The following is a 23637-nucleotide window of genomic DNA, read 5'->3' as shown; positions in this document are numbered from 1 at the left end:
GGTCTATCACTGTTCACTAAGTGGATTAAATAGGCTGGGTGATGGCCCATTTTTTTTTTTGGGGTGACTTGCTCTAAGGAGCCTTTGATAAATTTTTCCTTTGTGCAGGTAACACAAGTAGTACACCATGTGCTATTATATAAGCGATGAGAAATTTTATTTTTTATGTTATTAATTTTTTAATACAAGAATCTCACCACTTGTATAGAGATTGGCAATATCTAAATCCCGGAACTATAATACGAGTTGAAACCATATTATGCTACAACAAACACCAAGTGCTCAAGAAGAGCAATGCTCCGTCAACATATACCCTTCAAAGCCACCATAGTTCATGATATTTCTCAGAACTGTTTGCCCCCATTAGTCGAATGGATTTCTGAATTTCTTCAAGAGTTCCGGGATATCATAACCCAGCATTTCATCGACGGCATCTATCATCTTAGGCTTTAACGTCTCGAATTTGTCAAGGCTGTAACCACTCAAGATGTCCCTGTAGCGGTTTACGTCCGGGAAATCCCCTGGAGGCAGATGGTGCTCCCTCTGAACCTGTATAGTACGTCAAGTGTGAGCATTGTAGAGTAGAGAGTGCGCATACGCAGGGGATGGAGGGAATAGTACCTTTTTAAATTCGTCTTCCAAATTATCAATAAGCTTCTGTTGAGCCGTAGATTTCCAAAACATGGCAGGCATCTCCGCCTTTAAATGGCTAATTATGCATGCATGTATCTTGGCAGCTCTGGCACGCTTCACAAATTCATTGATCTGCGAAAAACAAAGATCATAAAAATTCCATTCCATAGGAATCTGCAAGAAACATTCAGTTTAAATAAGGGGCCTTAACCTAATATCACCTCTACAATAAGCTTATAAGTTTGCAAATAAAACCAGAGAGCATCTTGGTAAAGTAAGATTCGATATACGTAAACATAGCAAACTCACTTTGCGCTCACAAGCCTTCTTTGGAATATCGTTTAAATCAGACAAAAGATCTCCCTGTTCCTTTTCAAAGAGTTCTTTCCCGACTGGACCCGTAGCAGCCTTATTTACAGGTTTGTCATTGAATGAGCTGCAAAAGGGAAACTTAGCTTGCCAGGATCGAACCAAGGTATTTGCTAGGAAACATTGGAATATATTTGAAACTATAGGATTTGCTTCCAAGGAATTAATGAATGCAAGGATGGAGTGGCTACCCGATATAAACTCGCATGACCTCAGGAGTATTAACAACCCTCCCAAGTGACCACATCAACGCTCCATAAACCCTCATCAACTGCATACCAAGAATGAAAAATGATTTGAGCGTAACATCCAATGACCTAATTAAATTCCCACAAAAATATGTAGAGGGAAAATAATCAAAGAGATCCATTTATTGCCGATGCTTACTTCTTGAGTATCATTTTGATCTGCCTTGTTCAGAACAACACGAATTTTATCGTCATGGCCATGTAAAGATGAAATAACACGCTTGAAGTCATCACTAACATCAAGTTTGTGAGGATCAAACAGAAGTAGAATGAGGTCACACTTCGCAGCAAACCACGAAGTTACCCCATTAAAATCATAGGCTCGTTGCGTCCGTTGCTTCTCTCCAGATAAAACTCCAGGAGTATCCACAATAGTAATGTGTTCTAGCAGCTTGGATATAAAAATGTGTAAGCTTTGGGTGTTTTAGTAGACAATTTGTAGAATTTCAAGGTGATTCTGAAAGACAACTCACAGAATGTGGCATTTGAGCACACTCAAACTTTGACAAGAAAGCTGCTCCAAAAGTTGTAAGACCGCTAAATGGCATATCAGCTTGGACGGCAATAGTATTCCCAGGAATACTTCTTTCATCAGGCCCAGACTACACGCAAGAAGAATTAGCTACTAAACAATATTAATTTCAGAAGCATTAACAGAAAACAAAAAACTGCAAATGGAATTTGGAAAAGTTTAATGTCTACAAACAGCAACAGAATATATATCTTAACACTAACCCAAACAACTTTCTTAAGAAATATAAGGTAACAAGTGAAGAAATCTCAGGATCTTGTCTAAAACATCACTTTTTTTGTACTAATGACACCCAAAAAGCAAAAAGGAAAATGTACATGTACAACTGCTAAGCCTCTCAGAAGCATTTCCAAGAGATGCAAGAAATATTGTTAATTGTTTTATTGATCAATGACCACAAACACAAAATGTCCCTCAGTTTCTCTCCAAATTCCTAGAACTAGGCTAATAATAAGCTTAGTACCCTATCCAGACTCTTGGCATTCTGCCACGCTACTCTGCAATCTGCCTTCCAAATTCCTGACTCATGATTGATATGAGAGACTATTTCAACCAATAGAAACCAGACAAAATACAAATTTTTCTATTGAAATTTAAAAGATAAGAGTCTCTAATATATAGGCCAAAATGTAAAGTTTCATTTTCAAAATGTGCCAACGCACCCTAGTTTTAATGGAAATGTTAAGGGATATATACCCCTGCTGATAATTACTAAAAAGGGCGACACATAAATATAAAGGAAAAGTTTCTTTAAATTCAAAACACAAAAGTTTAGAGCACTTCCACCCCTAAAAAGCCCCACGGCCAATAGGCAATTCAATCTCCTGAGTGAATAGTAACAATTGCCCTATTGTATCTCCACTTCTAAACTGAATAGCCTAGGCAATTCGTATTTTTAACCAATCTCGTCATGTCACATGTCATTTTCTAAAAGTACAATTTTTGTGGATAGATTTTAAGTTTATTTGGTGTGTTTATGAAAACATTGAGAGAGATTGGTTGACAGTATTTGAAAATATTGAAATGTGGTGTAAGGTGGAAGATAATGGTAAGGTTTTTATAAAATAAAAAAAAAATACAATTTTTTTTCTGTATTTTTTAATAATGTTTAATATTTTTTTATTAACTTAGCTAATCTGGAGCGTTGGATTACAAAAAATTGAAATACAACAGCCTAGATTTTGACACATAGCCAACGATAACATTTCTGATTTTTGTCATATTTTTTTAGGGGTTTTCTAACTTTAATCCTTGAAAAAGATTTAAATTTAAAATAAACCTTGTATTAGATTACATATTGATTATAGTCCCTTGATGCGTCCTCAATTCAAAATAATTAATGTGTATTTTATTCAATGTCTCCAATTAAATATTTAATGTGACATCCCACATCGCCTAGGGAGTGATCCTTATATGTATATTCTCATCCCTACCTAGCACGAGGCCTTTTGGGAGCTCACTGGCTTCGGGTTCCATAGGAACTCCGAAGTCAAGCGAGAAGAGGGCTAGAGCAATCCCATGATGGGTGACCCACTGGGAAGTTGCTCGTGAGTTCCCAAAAACAAAACCGTGAGGGAATGGTAAGCCCAAAGCGGATAATATCGTGCTACGGTGGTGGAGCGGGCTCGGGAAGTGGTCCGCCCCGGGCCGGGATGTGACATTTAAATTTATTGATATACACATTTAATATATTTTTTGACCAAACAAAAGTTTTTTTAATTTATTAATTTTATTTAACATTCTTCAAACTTAAAAAACTCAATTAATGTACCTAAATGTTACTACCGAAATGTATATACCGAAATATTAGTACCGAAATGTATTATATTGTATTTAAATATTAGTACTGAAATGTATGTACTCAAATGTATGCACCGAAATGTATTATATTAAACTAATGTGCCTAAATGTGTGTACTGAAATGTATGTACCCAAATGTATGTGCCGAAATGCATTATATTAAACCAATGTACCAAAATGTATTATATTGAATTAATGTACCTAAATGTTTGTATCAAAATGTATGTACTGAAATGTGTGTACCTAAATGTATGCACCGAAATGTATTATAATAAATTTAATATACCTAAATGAAGAAGACCAAGTATATCGAAATACATTGTAAAATAAAAATTAGTTTATTTAAATGTTTACAACAAAATATATTACGATGAATGAAATGAAAATTATAATTATAATGAAATAAAATTAATACATTAAAATTAAGAAGAAAAAGGGAAATAATTAAAACATAAAAAATATAATTAATAAATGAGGTGATTAACATATCAAGGGATTAAAATTAGATTTTGATCTTACTCATGGTTTTAGTCTAAAAGTCATCTTTGCCGAGGATTAAAATGAAGTTTCCTATTTTTTTAAAAACCGAAAAATATTTCTAGATTTTGACACATGACCAACGATAACATTTCTAGATTGATCCGACCTCGTTAGTGAAACTGGGCACTATTGGAAGTGCCATTAAGGCAAGTCATGGATGGCTATTTGTGTAAGAAGCTTAGTTTCTATATTCTTACTGAGTCCCCGTAAAGCCTTATTATATGGCTTTTTAACTTGCATACAACCATATAAAACATTTACTTTTAACTTTTAATTGCTAAGCAGTTCAACACTGTCTTAATGACAACATAAAAGGAGATAAATTGACAATTACCATAATAACGACAAATCGATCGGTTGTAGGCTCAGGACTAATGTGAGCTCCTGTCAAAAGTGAAGTAAGATAGGGGATGAAATAGATGAACAAGCTTTCTGTGCAAGACAAACTACACAAAGACACACTTTCCCAGAGGATAACTTGCCTGGATAACTACTTTTAAGCAAATGTTTAACGAATGTTGTTTTCCCAGTGGAGTATTGACCCAAAAGCATAACCATGGGTTTGGCATCAAAATCACTATTTTTCTGCGAAATAAAGCAACTAAATATCAATTGATAACTATAGCATGCCACAATTAGATAGAAGTTTGAGAAGATTGAAATAAAACTTCGAGTGACTGGGCATTAAATCTGATGAAAGAACTAGAAGAAGGGAATGATAGTCACTTACCATTAATGGGGATCCAAAATTGTTGAACTTGTAAGTAACTTCTAATGGCTTCAGCTTTTGAACATACAGTCTCTTCAACCCATCAATAATTGATGTTACAGAAGAAAGCGGTATCTAGAAATATGCCAAAGATTTTTTATAAGGTGAGTGCACAACTCATGTCTACCCAACAGTATTGCAAATTTCATTCTGTATGCACAGGAAATTTTATTAACTCTGACATATCACGAATTAAAAAAAAAAAAAAAATGCTCCTAAAACTGACATAAGCAAAGGTCTTTTCATTATTTTTCACTACGTAAAATGACCTCTTCTAGTCTTTGTTGTGGACAGAGTCTTAACTGACTCATAGTTTCGCATGACCATTGATAAACTTAACCTAATAAAAACACAAGTATTTTTGCAATCAGCTTGAAGTATAACAACTGGGAGAGACTGGAATGCAAAACTATCATAAATTTCTCACGAACAATGAAAAATAAACTCAACTTATTAAAATAAGAAAATTCAAGTTAGTATCAAATAGAAACAGTTTTACGATAAATCCTTTTTTTCTGACTATCGTGAAAGCAAAAGGGCAATGCCTCTTAAAATAAGAAACAACATATACCTTTTTTGATGATTCTGGAGAAAACCAAAGTGCTGAAGGTGATTGCTGCACAGCAGTTCCTGCGTCACAGATTATATGTAAATAGACAGCCAAAACCAAAAGTAACAGTACACATCTCGTACTTAGAGAAATTCCTCACCATTTACTTTGTTTTCATTTGACTTGTGCAAATGCTTTTTATTCTGAATAAATTAAGTAAACGAAATCAATTTCTTCGGCCATATACAACGACTAAATTAAAAAAAAAAAATTCCATGACAATGAGTAAAATAAAAATAAGAAAGGTATAAAAAGCCCACGTACCACTAATAATAATGCATCCAAACCCTCCATAACAGGAGGTTTCAGACTTGCCAAGTCAACTAAAACACAACGCTCAAAGTTTAAGTAAAATGAGTGTGACAAACAAGATTTTGAAATTAATAAATAAATAAAAAAATACTTGTGTGCTTGGATTTCAAACAAAACAAACCCACCGTTGCTATTCAATAAACCGTGTGTACTATCATGTCCAGCTTGTTGTGCAAGAGAAACTAGCTAGAAATGACAAAGTAACAACATATCAGATTCCTATCAATCCAAATATTTGATTTTTGCTATATATGAAAAATAAAAATATCAGTTTATAAAATAACCTGCATAGCGGCAACGAACTCACTGAAACCAAGATATCCCTGCCTCTTTGAATCGGCCATGGCCCAAACCTTAAGAAAAGGAACGAACTTCAAAATTAAAAAAAAAAAAAAAAAACAAAAAAAAGAAGGCTGGAAGCCACTAAAAAAGTGATATTTGACAAATGTAAACCCAAAATTCAAGTAACAAAGTTTAACCAAAGAGAGAAAAAAAAAGGAAGGAGCTTTCTGCTACAAATGTAATGTAATGTTTGGCATAGATCATAATCTTAAGCTTGAATTTGTCAAAGTAACCCAATATGTGCCAACTTCAACCGCGCTCTACTCGCATATTACGCATCACAATAACTATGCATTGCTCAACGGAAATACAAACCCTCACAACTCAGTCCTAACAAAATGTATTTCAAAAATGACCACGCGTCAACTGAGCTTACACTAACCTCTGCATAAAAACAAATTCACCAAATACTAATAGTATTGAATTACAGCAAACACAAGAAACAAATGAAAACGAGACGCAATAATTTGATAAAAGAAAATAAGGTAAATTACATTTTAACATCTTAATTTTAAGTCATATAACAAATTCATATCTCATTTTACGAATTCATTGCAATGTCAAATATTCGTTAAAAAATACGTTAATTTTTATGTTAAATGCTTACGTGGCAGGCGTGGCGCCCACCAAATTTTCCACGTAGACTGACTGACAAATTAAATTGATTAATAGAAAATTACAAAAATAATGCCTCTCTGTTCTCTTTTTCCCTCTCTTCGAATCTCAACACCGATTGAGGCTCTCGATCTGACTCGCCCTCGTGCGCACCTGGACGCGAAGAGCCGGGTTCAAGCCACGGCAAGATACAGGTTCGTGGTTGGTTGCAGGCGAAATGCAGATGCAGGTTGCAGGCGATGTCCAAGTGCAGCGGAGATGGATTTCATCGATGACCAGATAAAAAAATGGAGAAAAAGGAAAAAGAAAGGCAAAAAAAAATACAAAAATAAAAAAAATTAGTTTGAATGTCAGTCTACGTGTCAATTAATGGAGGATCCACGTATCACATTTGTCAGTGAGGACAGTCAATTTGACAGTTTGACAGTACATCAAATTCGTAAGTAGGTTTGTTATGTAACTCGGTTGGTAGTACCAAAAAAAAAAAAAAAAAAAAAATCAAATAAACAAAATAAAACGCAAATTAACCTGCTTGAGCTCCTTCCGATTCAGATTGGACATGCCGAAGAACTTTATAGCATCACTCACGGTTATGCGCCCATCAGCGTCTGAACAAAACAAAACCGATACTCAATTTACAGTTGCTCAATTTTCTCGGAACCAAACAGAAAACTAAGAAATTTTCCCCGAAAAAAATGTGAAGAAAATAAATGCGTGTTTGTGCGGAACAGTGTAAGTATGTACCTGAATCAACGAATCGAAACCATTCCTGGTAGATTTTCTGATGATCTTTCGAGCACGAACTAATTGGAACTGAACAAATTTCCATAAATCGTAACCAGTGAGAGAATAATCTGATCGAAAAACTGGGATTTTTCAGATTTTAATTTTTCAAAATTTTTAAAACGGAAACGCTCGTGGAGGGTTTGTTTTTGTTTCTCCTTCCACCAGGGTTTGTTTTCGGGTTAATCCCCTACGACCTAGCATTTCAAATTATTAAACATCAAATTCAACGGTGAGATTGAATATGATGTAATCTAATGCTAAAAAATAGATTTAACGGCCTAAAATTAAATTTAAAATGAAATTTAAGGCTAAAATAATTAAAATTTTATTTAAATCAAAATTTACCCGAAAATTTTATATATACTTATGTATTTATGTTAAATTCACTTTTCTCATACAGTTATTCCATTTTATATATACTTATGTATATATATTTTTTAAAAGTACGTTTTACATATAATAAAATGGTATATTTAAAATGGTACATTTAAGATAAATTTTTTTTTTTAGAAAAATTATACAAATGGGTACATTTAAGGTTAAAAAAATTGAAAATCTTTTTATAAAAAATTAATGGGCACAAACTTATTCTATTTTTTTATTTTGAAAATGTTTTGAATTTAAAATTAATTATGAGTTTAATAAAGGTGTGAGCAGTAAAACCCTAATAAAATTACTATTTTTCATTTAAAAAAATAATAATGTAACTCACATGTAAATTCATTAATACATTAATGTTGGGGATTTCGATCAAAATCTGAAAACTAATAAGATTTCAGTCAATTAAAATTGGTAACGAGTGATCAGATACTAATTTAAAGAAATAAGAGAACCGCTAGAAGGGGAGAATTATAGACAGTAATGAAAACTAAGAGAAGTATTAGACCAAATATATACATCTCCTAAATGCACCCTCCAAACTCCAAAACCCTAAATCTTTATCCAAAACTTCATTGGGTTGCAATAATACACAATCCTACAGTTTCTGTTGGACCATTGTCTTAAGAAATCCCAACTGTTGTACCCAACAACCAAAGAATGGCGAAACTTACTGCATTGACTAATGCATAACTCTGTTGTTCTATGACATAAATAAACCTTGCTTAAAATGAGCCTAGACCATAAACAAATGATCAAGTGAGTGGAGAACCAAAACTTTGGGATTTACATTGGTGCCTCTAGCATTACTTTATACCAAAAAGTGTTTTTCTCTTTACTCACATAACATTGTGTGATTGATTTAGGATATCGCCACCTTGGCCTAAGTTCTTCTCCATAACAATATACAAGACAAAGATTAAACTACAAGCCTAAAAACAATTTTAACAAGTCTTTCACTCTTGCAGAAGCACGAAGCTTCCAGATCATTAGAGGGAACAATTCACATTTCCAACATAATTATCAGCAAAGTTAAATCTATCAAATTAATCAAGCTACAAAAGTTACCTATTTGTGATCTCAATAAACAAAGATATTTTTATTTATTCCCCCCCTTAACGTCTTATGATCTTAGTAAACGTACCCGTTTCGAGATTCAAAGCAGGATACGAGTTCTCCTTCCTCCCGAAGTCCTTGAGACTTATATATACAGCAAGAGCGAGGAGCAATACGATGCCCGCGCCTCTAGTATACGCAAAAACAACGCCGATCAGCGCCAACCCGTAGATGATCGTCATGCAGAAGTCGTGCCTTTTCTCCAACTGGGTTTCCGGGAAAACTCTCAGATTATCGGGAAATTTACGCTGGTTTATCTTTATCCCTCATAAATCAAAGAATATATATATATATATATATATATATATATATATATATATATTAAGGCAAATAGTTATGTGTTTGATTCGGCCGTGGAATCTGATACGGCAGCGAGCCTGAAAGAACGCAACTTGAAAATTGTTCACATGCATTTGGAATTGGAATAATAATGACAATGCACTTTTAATAACTTAGAGCATCTCTGATATTCATGTACCTAAAAGAAAATTAGGGACTCCAACTACCACTTTTCAGGATTTATTTAGGGACTTTAAGGAATAGCTCCAATGGGAGTGTCCTTAGACCTACTCCAATTCTTGTAGTAAAACTCAAATTTTAGGTTATAAACCTATCCCAACTTGCTCCAACCCTTGGACCAAATATGAGTTTTAACCCAAAACTTCATTTTTTGAGGCAAATTTAGCTTAGAATTTCCTTTGGGTTATTAGGTTGGCCTACCATGTATGTGTATTTTTTTTTAAGTTTTATTTTTATAAATTAATTGAATCCAAAGACCGAAATCTAATATGATCAAATCGAACAGTAAAAAAATAATATAACAGTCCAAATATATAAATCCAACAACTAAATAATTAAAACAAAATTTTTTTCATGTGTTTCATATTCTTTTACAGTATTCCACGAGTTTCATGGTGTGAATTTAATGATTTTTTAATATTTATCGGAATCTAAATATTTTTATGTTAAAATGTTCATAAAATTAAGTTAGGATAATCTACACAATTTTGTTTTTTAAAAAAAGTTACTTTAAGAAAAAAAAAATCCTAAATTCATTCTTTAATAATCCTAAAAATTTAACCTAGAATGGTGGAGCAGAAAAACTGTTTCGGAGTTAAAACCTAAATTTTTTGCATTAAAAATTTTATATTTTAACCTAAGAGTTGGAGATGCTCTTATAGTATAGCTCTTAAATGTAGGGACCAAAAGATTAAAAAGTTATTGTTAATTCGACAACCATTGATTTAAACAGTAAAAAGCAAAAAACAAAAAAAATCTCAAAAGCTCGCACAACCGTTGATTTCCCATTGACAAACAAAATAAAAAATAATGTGACCCGCAACATTGGAAGCTGCAGGGTGTTTTAGTCTTTTAGAGTCCCATCACGGATCCTCTCCAGAGTCAAATGATTTAAGACCGCGCCTCGAAGGCCTTGAGACTGATATATCCAGCAAGAGCGAGGTGCAATACGATGCCCGCGCCTCCAGTATAAGCAAAAACTCTGCTGATCAGCACCAACCAGTAGGTGATCGTCATGCAGAAGTCGTGCCTTTTCTCCAACTGGGTTTCCGGGAAAACTATCAGATTCTCGGGAAAATTACGCTAGTTTATCTTTATCCCTCATAAATCAAAGAATTTTTTTTTTTAAGGCAAATACTTTGATTCGCCCGTGGAATCTGATGCGGCAGCGAGCCTGAAAGAATGCAACTTGAAAATTGCTCACATGCATTTGGAATTGGAATAATAATGACAATGCACCTTTAATAACTTAGAGCATCTTTGATATTCATGTACCTAAAAAACGAAAAGAGTAAATTGTAGTAATAGTCCCTCAACTTTAATCAAATTGCTCACATGCATTTGGAATTGGAATAAAAATGACAATGCACTTTTAATAACTTAGAGCATCTTTGATATTCATGTACCTAAAAAACGAAAAGAGTAAATTGTAGTAATAGTCCCTCAACTTTAATCAAATTGCTCACATGTATTTGGAATTGGAATAATAATGACAATGCACTTTTAATAACTTAGAGCATCTTTGATATTCATGTACCTAAAAAACGAAAAGAGTAAATTGTAGTAATAGTACCTCAACTTTAATCAAATTTGAACAATGATCCTTCAATTAAAAATTCATTACTATTGGTTCCTCAACTCATCAAGTGTAGCTATGGTCTTTTTCATCAACTTTATCAAAATTTTATCAAAATAAGTCATGTTGGACATTGCTACAATTGGGGTCTCTTAACTCATCAAAATGTGTAGCTATGGTCCTTTTCGTCAACTTTATTAGAATTTTGTCAAAATGAGTTATGTTGGAAGGACCATTGCTACAATTGGATTAAATTTGAGAAACCATTTCTCCAGTTGAATTAAAGTTGAGGGACCAATGGTAATGAATTTTTAGTTGAGAGACCACAACTGCACGGTTTGATGAGTTGAGGGACCAATGGTAATAGATTTTTAGTTGAGAGACCATTGCTCCAATTGAGTTAGAGTTAAGAGACCATTGCTATAATTTCCTCAAAAGAAAATTAGGGATTCCAACTACCACTTTTGATGATTTATTTAGGGACTTTAAGGAATATTCATGTACCTAAAATAAAATTAGCTCCAATGGGAGTGTTCTTAGCCCTACTTCAACCCTTGGAGTAAAATTCAAATTTTAGGTTCTAAACCTACTCCAACATGCCCCAACCCTTGGGCCAAATATTAGTTTTAACCCAAAACTTCATTTTTGAGGCAAATTTAGCTCAGAATTTCCTTTGGGTTAGTAGTTTGGCCGACCATATATGCGTATTTTTTTTAGTTTTATATTTATAAATTAATTGAATCCAAAGATTGAAATCTAATATGATCAAATCCAACGGTTAAAAAAATAATATAACAGTCCAAATATATAAGTCCAATGACTAAATAATTAAAAAAAAAAATCTTTCATGTGTTTCATATTCTTTTACAGTATTCCACGAGTTTCATGGTGTGAATTTAGTGATTTTTTAATATTTATCAGAATCTAAATATTTTTATGTTAAAATGTTCATAAAATTAAGTTAGGATAATCTACATAATTTTGTTTTTTAAAAAACTTACTCAAGAAAAAAAATTATCCTAAATTCATTCTTTAATAATCTCGGACTAAAAATTTAACCTAGAATGGTGGAGCAAAAAAACTGTTTCAGGTTAAAACCTAAATCTTTTGCATTAAAAATTTTAGGTTATAACCTAAGAGTTGGAGATGGTCTTATAGTATAGTCCTTAAATATAGGGACCAAAAGACTAAAAAGTTATTGTTAATTTGACAACCATTGATTTAAACAGTAAAAAGCAAAAAAAATCTGAAAAAGCTAGCACAACTGTTGATTTCCCATTGACAAACAAAAGAAAAAGTAATGTGACTTGCAACATTGGAAGCAGCAGAGTGTTTTAGAGTCTCATCACGGATCCTCTCTGCAGTCAAATAATTTATGATCGTACGATACATGATAAACGATTGAGATATGAGGATCTCTAGGATTCCCATATAATGGATTTGGAGATGATCCATTTCCGGGGACTTCAACCTTATTCAAATTTAACATGGTGCCCACCCCATTTGAGAGTCCTTTTTTTTTTTTTTTTTTTTTTTTTTTTTTTGTAAATTTTATTATTATTATTAAACAACCACCACAAATTTACAAGCAAAACAAGGCCCAACAAACACCTATTAACAACCAAAACAAGGGTCTGAGACTAAATACAAATAGAAAAAGAGCCCATGAAAACAGTAAGGCCCATAGACCTACACAACAGATAAGAAACCGAGAAGTTTCCACTGCCTTCTCCACCATCAGCTTTCCAGTCCACCCAAGCGAATTTCAGTCCATCCGAATAATACCTCACCAGACACCACCTCCAACCTCGAAAACCTACATGAGCACAACCATAAGCAAGGGATAGTCGGCAACAGAGTGAAAGAATTATTGGCAATGGGCACACCTATATTAGGATGATCAAACTTGGAAAGTTGTTCAACAACAGGAGCACAATTATGCTACTAAATTTTTTATTTTATTAAATTTTCTATTATTCGTATTGGTGGAAGGCAACCCGAAGACCCAACCCGATACAATCAAGCTAACTACAATAGAAACAAAATGAAACTCGATTGAAAAGGGTCATGGATTACAAGACTCTCACAATGGAGGTTCGAGCAGAGAATGGCCAAAATATATAGGACCATCCGCCTGATGGACACATGACCATATACAGTTTGGTCATCAGCAAGATCAACGACTAATAAAGAATTTTGTTTCTCTTTACACAGCTGGCGTTGTTTATTCTTTGCCCTTGATGGAGGAGAGATTCTTGTGTGAAAGAACTCGGATTGGGGTGAATGAGAGAGAGTGGGACCACAGTAGGATAAGTGTGGGCCTTAAAATCAAGGGGTGGTCCGGTCAAAGTACCGCATAATTCCTCTTGACAAAGACTCTCAATTCCTTGTTAGTTTCTCTCTTCTAATCAATTTCCTCCTAGCTAGTCTTTTGCTTATTGCCACTTTTCTCTCCAAATCTCTAAACCTTAGATAGATCAACCTCAGTACCCCAACTTCTTTTCCTCACTACTACAATACAATTATAATTACAACTGGCAAGATAATATAAATGGAGACTTTGGATGAGGTCCTTAACTATTAATTTTCTTTGACTTAAATCTTGTTGGTTTTTATTTTTTTATCGAAGTCCCTTATATTAATGTAATAATGTATTTCTATGTAGGTTATTATATTTTTTTAAATTCAAAATTGAAATTTGTAGTTGCTTATAGTAATGACATTTTAAATTAAATTGATAATTTGTGGGATTAAAAATATTTAAAGATAAATTATACTCTCCAATATAATATATATATATATATATATATGGGTATATTCATCAAAATTAACCCAAAAAAACATTGTACCACAACATGTACCAACACAAAAAAGAAAGATATTAGGCTTTAGTAAATTTCTTCGATTAAATTGACATGGATACATTCTCAAACCAACGAAAAAGAATGTACCCATATAAGTTTAAAATTTTGGATTAAATTGAATGGATTTTATTAAAAAAAAAAGAAAAAGGAAAAAAAGAGGGTACATTTTATATATATTTTTAAAAAGTACGTTTTACATATAATAAAATGGTATATTTAAAATGGTACATTTAAGATTAAAAAAAATTTAAAAAAATTATACAAATGGGTACATTTAAGGTTAAAAAAAATTGAAAATCTTTTTATAAAAAATTAATGGGCACAAACTTATTCTAATTTTTTTTTATTTTGAAAATGTTTTGAATTTAAAATTAATTATGAGTTTAATAAAGGTGCAGGTAGTAAAACCTTGACTAAATTCCTATTTTTCATTTAAAAAAATAATAATGTAACTCACATGTAAATTCATTAATACATTAATGTTAGGGATTTCGATCAAAATCTGAAAACTAATAAGATCTCAGTCAATTAAAATTGGTAATGAGTGATCAGATACTAATTTAAAGAAATAAGAGAACCGCTAGAAGGGGAAAATTACAGACAGTAATGAAAACTTAGGGAAGTATTAGACCAAATATACACATCTCCTAAATGCACCCTCCAAACTCCAAAACCCTAAATCTTTATCCAAAACTTCATTGGGTTGCAATAATACACAATCCTACAGTTTCTGTTGGACCATTGTCTTAAGAAATTCCAACTGTTTTACGCAACAACCAAAGAATGTCGAAACTTACTGCATTGACTAATGCATAACTCTGTTGTTCTAAGACATAAATAAACCTTGCTTAAAATGAGCCTAGACATAAACAAATGAAGTGAGTGGAGAAACAAAACTTTGGGATTTACTTTGGTGCCTCTAGCATTACTCTATACTAAAAAGTGTCTTTCTCTTTACTCACATGACATTGTGTGATTAATTTGGGATATCGCCACCTTCACTCCCGAGTTGCATGTAAGTTCTTCTCCATAACAATATACAAAAGACAAAGATTAAAGTACAAACCTAAAAACAATTTTAACAAGTAAAGTCTTCCACTCTTGCAGAAGCACGAAGCTTCCAGATCATTAGAGGGAACAACTCACATTTCCAACATTATTATCAGCAAAGTTAAATCTATCAAATTAATCAAGCTACAAAAGTTACCTATTTGTGAGCTCAATAAACAAAGATATTTTTATTTATTTCCCCCTTTAACGTCTTATGATCTTAGTAAACGTATCCGTTTCGAGATTCAAAGCAGGATAATAGTTCTTCTTCCTCTTGAAGTCCTTGAGACTGATATATACAGCAAGAGCGAGGAGCAATACGATGGCCGCGCCTCGAGTATACGCAAAAACTCCGCCGATCAGCACCAACCAGCTGTAGGTGATTGTCATGCAGAAGTCGTGCCTTTTCTCCAACTGGGTTTCGGGGAAAACTCTCAGATTCTTGGGAAAATTACGCTGGTTTATCTTTATCCCTCATAAATCAAAGAAAAAAAAAAATTTAAGGCAAATAGTTATGTGTTTGATTCGCCCATGGAATCTGATGCGGCAGCGAGCCTAACGCAACATGAAAATTGCTCACATGCATTTGGAATTCGAATAATAATGACAATGCACTTTTAATAACTTAGAGCATCTCTGATATTCATGTGCCTGAAAGAAAATCAGGCACTCCAACTACCACTTTTCAGGATTTATTTAGGGACTTTAAGGAATAGTGTAACCAAAAGAAATTAGCTCCAATGGGAGTGTCCTTAGACCTACTCCAATTCTTGTAGTAAAACTCAAATTTTAGGTTATAAACCTATCCCAACTTGCTCCAACCCTTGGACCAAATATGAGTTTTAACCCAAAACTTCATTTTTTGAGGCAAATTTAGCTTAGAATTTCCTTTGGGTTATTAGGTTGGCCTACCATGTATGTGTACTTTTTTTTAGTTTTATTTTTATAAATTAATTTTTATAGTCGACAATAGAGTGAGAGAAGCCAACTACTAGTCGCAATTATACGCGGTGCACAATTGCAGAAGCACATCAACTGTACACGGTTTATTGTTTAGAATTTTGAACGAAACCCAGCTCTTGATGCCAAGAAGAAATAGATTAATACTTCGTTATATTATTTATCCTCTAGGGTTCACAATATATAGGCGCACACACTATATTCTACAAGGAAAAAGTAATTAAAAAATAAGGAAACTAAATCCTAAAGATTACATAACCTAATCCTACCTAAAATAGGATTCCAATAACATTTACAATTACTACTCAAATCAACCCTATATGCTTCTTTGTATCCACACATTCTAGAATATGAACCCGTTGTTTTAGGTATGGTTTGGGGTTGAGGTGATTTTAAATAAAGCTGGTATGAAAGAAAACCTAGGAGAGTTTTTGGTGTTTGGTAAACACCCCCAAAACAGCTTTATTTCAAAGTTTTAGATGAAACAAAGCTAAAAATGGGAAGCTGCAAAGGCAGCTTCAGAAATCAGCTTCTTGTGAAAACACGGAGCTATAGTGATTTTATTAATGAAACTTCCAAATTCCCAAACCTACCCTCACTTTCTGGTTCGAGCTCCCTGTCTCCAGCTTTCTCTCTTCGTTCAAGCTCGATCTCTGGCTCTTATCTGGTTCGAGCACTCTTCATCAATAAAAAGGTTAAATTTCTTTTTTTTTTCAACCTTTATTTCAAGGTAATTGGAATATTGAATTGAATAATTGGAAGGTAGAATAGGAAGATTTGGATTTCTGGGTAATCTGGGTGATATGCGATTCTGGGTAATCTAGGTTTCAGAGTGATGCAGCAGGCGACGATGGACTTCTTCAATGACATGGAAGACCATGGCTCCACTAGGTATCACCATGGCCATGGAAGTGCAAACCCAAAGTTGCAGCGACTAGCCCGACTGCCCCAACAAAACCCAGAGCTTGAAGTTCCCCATAACAGTTCGTTGGCTGTCGAAACTAAAATTCAAACCCCAGAAAATTTCAACAACTCCTCCTCCACTGGCGAAGAGAAAACCTGTAAGTTTAAAGCCAATGCTGACCTCGAAGACGAAGACGAGAAGCAAGATTACGAAGAAGAAGAAGAAGAAGACGATGAAAAGTCTAATGGGATGGCAAGGGGAAGGGGATTTGAGAGATGACAAGGGCAAAGGGAATAAAAAATTTTGATTCCATAATAAAAGAAAAGATAAAGAATAATAGTTGTATAGTAAATAGATATTTTAAATGCTGAATTATATAGTGAATGTTGGATTATGATTTCTTGTTAAACGTTAGATTATATGTTTAAGATAAAGTTTATGCATATTTTTGTTTTAAAAATAAAGTATATTTAGTAATTCACTTTTATTTGTTAAGAAAATTAAATTAATAGCACATATAGTATTATACCCTTTTGGTCATTTCACACAATCACAGCTGTTTTACATACAAGTTTACCAAACACTACCATATTTTTTTGTTTTTCCCAAAAGCACTTTTACAAAAAAAAGTTTACCAAACATTCTGCTGCTTTATTTCACAGCTGCTTATTCTCACATCACAACAAAAGTAGTTTTTTTTTCAAAGCATAGCAATACCAAACCAGCCCTTAAACACAGCATGGAAGAAGCATAGTTTTGGGAAAAAAAAACTACAATCGAGAGTTTGATACTCGGATAGTTGTCAAGAGCTCCGGATCGGCATAGTAGGCAGAAAGCAGGCGATTAATGGTTGTTTGGCATCTAATCTGATGTCACGGTAATAACGCTACTACTCTGAGATCTTTGATATATATGTTGTTAGCTACAAAACTACTAGAACTCCACAAATTGCTTATGAAATTACAAAAAAATTTGCCTAGATTTGAACTTGCATAATCTACGTTTTCACTACACTTTCTTGTTTCGCTTGCGTTGTAAGGTTGACAACAGCTAGAAGATCATGGCAAGAAGCAAGGAAAAAGGCTAACTATTACAGAAAATCTGTTTAATCAAAAACATTAATGAAAACACACATTGAAATTAATTCGCGCCAAAAAAAAAAAAAAAAGAAAATCCAGTGCACGATTTATGGCGGTGGCAGCCGGAGTACAACAAAAGGGCTTCTCACCCTCTGCACTCCATCCTTCCACACCAACCCTCCGACCGGGGGACTGCCTACTGGAATTTTGAAGTGAATGAGATTTTATAAGACAGCTTCTGATTGGCTTTGGTGACATTCAGCGTCCGAGGCCTCAACTTTCATATAAGCACCTTTGAACGGTGAAACAATGGCGTGGTAGTTCAAAACCAGAGGGCCAACGTTAGTGACAGTTCTGTGGAGTGTCAAAAGCAGGAACCAGTTGGGAATCTGCAACAACCTCCTCTCCATTTGCAGGTTGTGTTTGCCAAGATCATACCTACTCCCCAGCATCTGTCACCACCCGTCCCTTCTGCGCTCTCGGACTAATCCCATCCCACGGTCACAAATCACAATCCTACAGCAGCAACAATGCAGCAATTTAAAGTTGCTTCCAAAACAAGGAAGTGGGAACAGCCGGTCAGGGGTTGGTGAACTACCAGTATACACGCTACCGGTATATTTTGCTTATTTGTTGACAGCATCCTTTTTCCTCTGTAGAGTGAAACCCCGCCACTGACTGAAAATCGAAATCTACTTTTATCGAGCAGACTTAAAGAAAAACACAAAAAGCTATATAAACAGACAGAACACACCTGAATTATTGATTGGAAACTCTTACCTGTGATTTGCCAAGAACACGAAGTTCCGCTTCATAGTTTTCATGATGATATTTAGGGCTGCGCCATGCTTCGGTTTTGCACCTCCTCCTACTCCTACTCCTCCATGGTCACAGATCACATTATTCCCAGCAAAAAAATCTAATGCGACGCAGCTGTGTTTGCCAAAATCATACCTACTCCTACTCCTCCATATTTCACCACCAGTCCCTTCTGCGCGTTAGGATTAATCACATGGTCACAGATCACATTATTCCCAGCAAAAAAATTGAGGATTGTCAGTGTCTCATGTAAGCTCTCAAAAAAGTTTCTTCAAAGCTTTAATATTTCCAACGGGCAATACCATCCGATACCTCCAGCAGATTGAAGTCACGCAAGTCAAGAATTTCAGGCCAGAGACAATAAATTTTCACAGCAAAAGTAGGTACATTTTATTCTCAGAATCAAAAGCGTTCCTACGTTTCTTTGAAACTTATATGAGGGCAAAGTAGAGAACAGAAGATATTACAAGCTTGTATTAAACCAATCAAGGCAAAGCATTAAACGATTAAGTCTATTGGAAGATGTTCCCAACTCCAACAAATACAATTGTTTTCCCCTTCATCAAGCAACCTGCACAAAGTATAAATCCACATTGAGTTACTGCCTCACCAATTGAGGATGAAAACGATCATCAATTGCAAGCTGCAAATCAAAGTGAAATTTTCTTTTGGGTCAAGAAACCAAAAAAAAAAAAAATTGGTTTGCTAGGAATGAACGCAGAGATGGCAGAATATGACAGAGATAATGACACTCACTAGAAGGTTTTTCAACCAAACAACTTCTTTTCATGACATTGTTAATGTGAGCTGAAGAGAAAACCAATCTGCAGGGTTGCATCACCACCATTCCGGGCCATCAACAATTCCCAGTGAAGGCATTTCACCACTGTCATTTTCAGATTAGTAATGTTTTGAATTCCTTTTAGGATATTGCACCCCTTGCTTACAAGAAGCATTCCTTCACTTGACCATCCAGCCTCATTATAGCAGCAACCCTGGCTGCTCATCTAAGCATAGTTAGCAACTGCTGTCTGTCTCATGATTGGCATAAATGAAATGAAGTCCGACCCTTCCAATAGAAGGGTATCGTACTGCAGCCCCTGAAATTGCTCGCATAGACTCCATTTTCTTTTACTACAATTTTGAATGTAGCCTCAGTGTAACAATGTTTACTGGGCAGCTTTCCAGTTTCAATCAAGGTACATTTAGACCATGGAACATATCCCAGAAAGATGTGATCTGAGTCAAGGAATCTGACTCTGGATCCCCAATCAACCATATAGAAATTGTAATTGAAATCACTATGATCTCCTTTGAAGGTGCAAAAACATCGAACAGAGAGATCAGATGCACAATAATGAGCACCCCTGAACTTACTAACAGTGCATATAGCAAACCCCAATACCTTATTATGGTATGAATTCAGCGGTAGCTGCATAGTTACCGAAGACCCCATGCACTGATGGCTGAACCAATCTGGAATTTGACTTCCAGGGAGAGACATATTCAAGGAAAGAAGCTGGAGCTGATTACCCTGCAACAGTACAAAACAATGGTTGACTTAATTTTTGGCTGAATTTCTACGAAGAAAAATAAAGAAAATGAAACACTTTAAGGTTGATAAAAAATGACTCATGAAAGGAAAACTTCACTCAAATATCAAATATGACGTTAAAAGAGGAAGAAGAATATTTGGTTGAGATTTTTTGGTTGCTTGAGAATGGACCCAAGGAAGACAAGAACGTAGATTTAATGTCCGATCTCTGTTTTGGTCCATGATACGTTTTTGAAAAGAGCATGGCCTAGTTCAAACACACTGCTTTGCTATATCTGATGGTTTTAGCCATCCGAAACCGTTTAAGGGCTTTTTAAACCGCATTTTAAATTGCAGACATTAATTACCACATGCTATCATCAGTTGCAGCTAACCTTAGTCTTTTGCTTTCCATGGCTATGTTTTCACAGATCTCATGATTTCATCAGATTAGTTAGGCATTTGGAATGTTACAGATGAATAGCATAGACATAAATGTTAATTTAGAACTTATGGTATTTAAGAAGGGAATAAAAATGAATAATGTTTTAAAAAGTGAAAGTAAAGCCAAGGTGTTTCATGCATAGCCTCGCCTAGGCGATAGCCTTGAGGTGTGAGGCAATACCCTCATGGTACCTAAAATTATTATTATAGTTAATATATATAAAATATAATACTTTGTAAAACAATCAAACAACCATGCCAAGAAAGAAAATATTTGACTTATTATTATTTCTCTAATTCACATTACAGAGTCATAATAAACTAATAGAAACGTTAGAAATATAAAATGAGCATGAATTTTATAAAAACTTGCCCAAAATGGTGTCATTTTGGGGTGGGCTGTTTAAAAAAAAAAAATAAAAAATTCAAATGCCCATGTCGCCTAGCCGCCTAAGGTGATAACCTAAGCATTTAGGCTAGTCTCCCGCCGAGCAGAGACGTTTCCTTCATATCCCTGCCCCCAAAAAACCACCTAGGCGAGTCTTAAAACTAGTTTTTTAAAACACTGATAATGAATAAGAAAGCTCAACTGATCCCATGGCATGCTCTCCCTGGATAGCTTTTCCGGCAAAGTGCCTAAAAGTTGGGCTGGAAACCAAAATCTTCTCTGAAAAACTGTACCAAATTGGGCTTCAATTGCCCCTTGCATAATCATTCTGGATGTGTCTGGCGGGTCAGACATTGGGCTGATTTTGTGAGCGAAGTGTCCTTTCATCTATATTTTTATGAGCTCAGTAAGAACAATTGAAAGCACATATATGAACTTCTAGTTACGTAGGCTTACTTCAAGAATTAGCAGACAAGTCGTAGTTTTATTTTATTTGGTCATGAACAAGCTCATCGAGTGTAGTTGCGGAGGTACGGTGTGTATTTTATGTAGCTTTGTTCTAGGTTGTCCTAGAAACAGTAAGAATGAAAGTGGTGAGCCGGTTTGGGTTCTAGACATATTACATAGGACAGTAAAGATGATTCGATCATGCAGAATCATTTTCGTAACCGGCGTTTACATGCACTAGCAATCAAATGCATTTGCATGTTTATGCTTTTTACTCTGACAGCATTTGTATATTTTGGTTCAGGATTCTTGTGTGAAATCGCTGTGGTCGAAGATAGGTTGTCCTGCTGAAACGAATCCCTCTTGGAGATGATAATATATGATGAAATTGAGGTTCTACCATAAAACTAATTGGCAATTGAAAACGCAATTGCAAGCTGCAAAAAGAGATATTTCTTATTTTAGCAAAATGATTTCCAACCGGCCACAAACCAAAGCCTTGACCAAAATGAATTGCACTTACGTGTCAACCAAATTCGCAAACATTTAAAAGTTCTTTGATTTTCACACACCAAAACAACATATCAAATTAAAAAACCAACGCAAAGTTAGTGAAATAAAGTTGCACCGTATTTTAACCTGTAAAACAATCACCTAGGCACATCTGATTCTTCCAAATCCTTCCACCTACATCCTAGAATTCGTCCCTTGTGTCACCGCAAATACATGTAAAATATCCGAGAAAATCAAATGCTATAAACATCAAATTCCAAATTTGCAGTCAAAACCAAATTCCAAACGATGATTGTTTGCATATCCGAGCAACAAGGGAACCAAATTTAGAATTATTTGGAGATGAAAAGCCTAATGTAAACCCTAATCCGAAATCTGTCTTCCATGCTTTCTCTGCCATTTTCCCCTCACCCTCAATCCCATTTTCTTCCAAGTCTATAATAAAAACCACATGCATAAACAGGCAAGAAATTTGCCAAAACCCACAACATAGCCTAACTAAAAATCTCACCGATTAAAACTTTCACCCAAAAAAAACACTTTATCCCTTTGATAAAATGAAAACTCCAAAACCAATTCAATGGTTGATAACGACCCATAACAGAATCTGATTTAAAATTAAACCCAGAAAAATTAAAAGTTTCTTACATTTAAAATATAATATAAGAACGATTGAAAAAAAAACCAATATAAAGTTTGACTATGTAAACTGCTCTACGTGATAACATTGATTTATTAAAAACGATTTAGATGAATTATAAATTTTAATAATTCAAAAATCCAAGGGCAGCAAACAACAATTCCAAAAAAAGACCCAGAAATCCTTAACACTCACTAGCTAAAAAAACCCAGAAATCCCTAAAAACCTAGAACTCATCAAGGAAACCAAAGATTTGAACAATCAAGAAGCTGTTCAACCAAAAATAAACCTTGATGTGTTTTTTCCGGCAAGAAAAACTGTCGTCGGCATGATAGATGCAGATATTTGTGACAAAGAAGTTGAAACAGAAGGAGAAGTTAAACCACCGTGGCTAATCGGCGAGAGAAAGATGCGAACGCTGGACATTCGAAGGAATTTGTACCGAAATCAACGAAACCTTGCGCCATTTTGGCGTTGTACGACAAACACATGAGGAATCGAAATTTGATAGGAAGAAGCGGAGGAATAGCAAGAGAGAACTAGAGAGCTTTCTGGGAAAGAAAACTCGAGAAAAGCAGAAAGAAGAGTGCGACCCATCCCTTCCTTTTCCACGATGACCAACACGTGGAGAGCAGGGGTAAAACTGTAAATTTAATGTTCAGGAAAAAGCTTGAGAATCAGCAACAACTAAAGGCATTTTTGTCACTTTACTGTTTATGAACGGTGCTCTTTCACATGATGAATGGTTCTTTTTTGCTAAGCTTTAGAGCAGTTCCACCGTGGTCTTTTGCCCGATGGACTGGCGATGGAACAGGGCTAGATAGCCCAAGTGACTTGCCCCAATGTGTGC

At 34.6% G+C, this 23637-nt stretch overlaps 1 protein-coding gene across 1 annotated transcript; it reads right to left on the bottom strand.

Annotated features, from left to right (window-relative positions):
- Positions 1-149: 149 nt before the first annotated feature.
- LOC137716309 (EH domain-containing protein 1-like) lies at positions 150-9294 on the bottom strand. Its single transcript, XM_068455748.1, has 16 exons — positions 9079-9294; positions 7515-7583; positions 7299-7378; positions 5939-5999; positions 5766-5824; positions 5602-5644; positions 5463-5521; positions 4853-4966; positions 4605-4707; positions 4457-4506; positions 1724-1852; positions 1390-1641; positions 1194-1273; positions 943-1069; positions 622-765; positions 150-549 (listed from the first exon to the last, which is right to left on the bottom strand). Exons 1-16 carry the CDS (start codon positions 9230-9232, stop codon positions 364-366), a joined length of 1710 nt encoding a protein of 569 aa, XP_068311849.1. The 5' UTR covers positions 9233-9294; the 3' UTR covers positions 150-363.
- Between the last annotated feature and the right edge of the window lie 14343 nt (positions 9295-23637).

The sequence above is a fragment of the Pyrus communis genome, chromosome 14, assembly GCF_963583255.1.
Source record: "Pyrus communis chromosome 14, drPyrComm1.1, whole genome shotgun sequence".
NCBI lineage: Eukaryota > Viridiplantae > Streptophyta > Magnoliopsida > Rosales > Rosaceae > Pyrus > Pyrus communis.
Note: the sequence above shows the minus strand (reverse complement) of the source record. Positions and strands in the feature narration are given on the sequence as shown.

Excerpts from the sequence above, each read along its gene's own strand:
- LOC137716309 (XM_068455748.1), bottom strand. The coding sequence starts at position 9,232 with ATGACGATCATCTACGGGTTGGCGCTGATCGGCGTTGTTTTTGCGTAT. Across the intron at positions 5,825-5,938 it reads CGGTTTATTGAATAGCAACG|TTGACTTGGCAAGTCTGAAA; the intron begins GTGGGTTTGTTT and ends GTTGTGTTTTAG. Across the intron at positions 4,967-5,462 it reads CTCCAGAATCATCAAAAAAG|ATACCGCTTTCTTCTGTAAC; the intron begins GTATATGTTGTT and ends GCATATTTCTAG.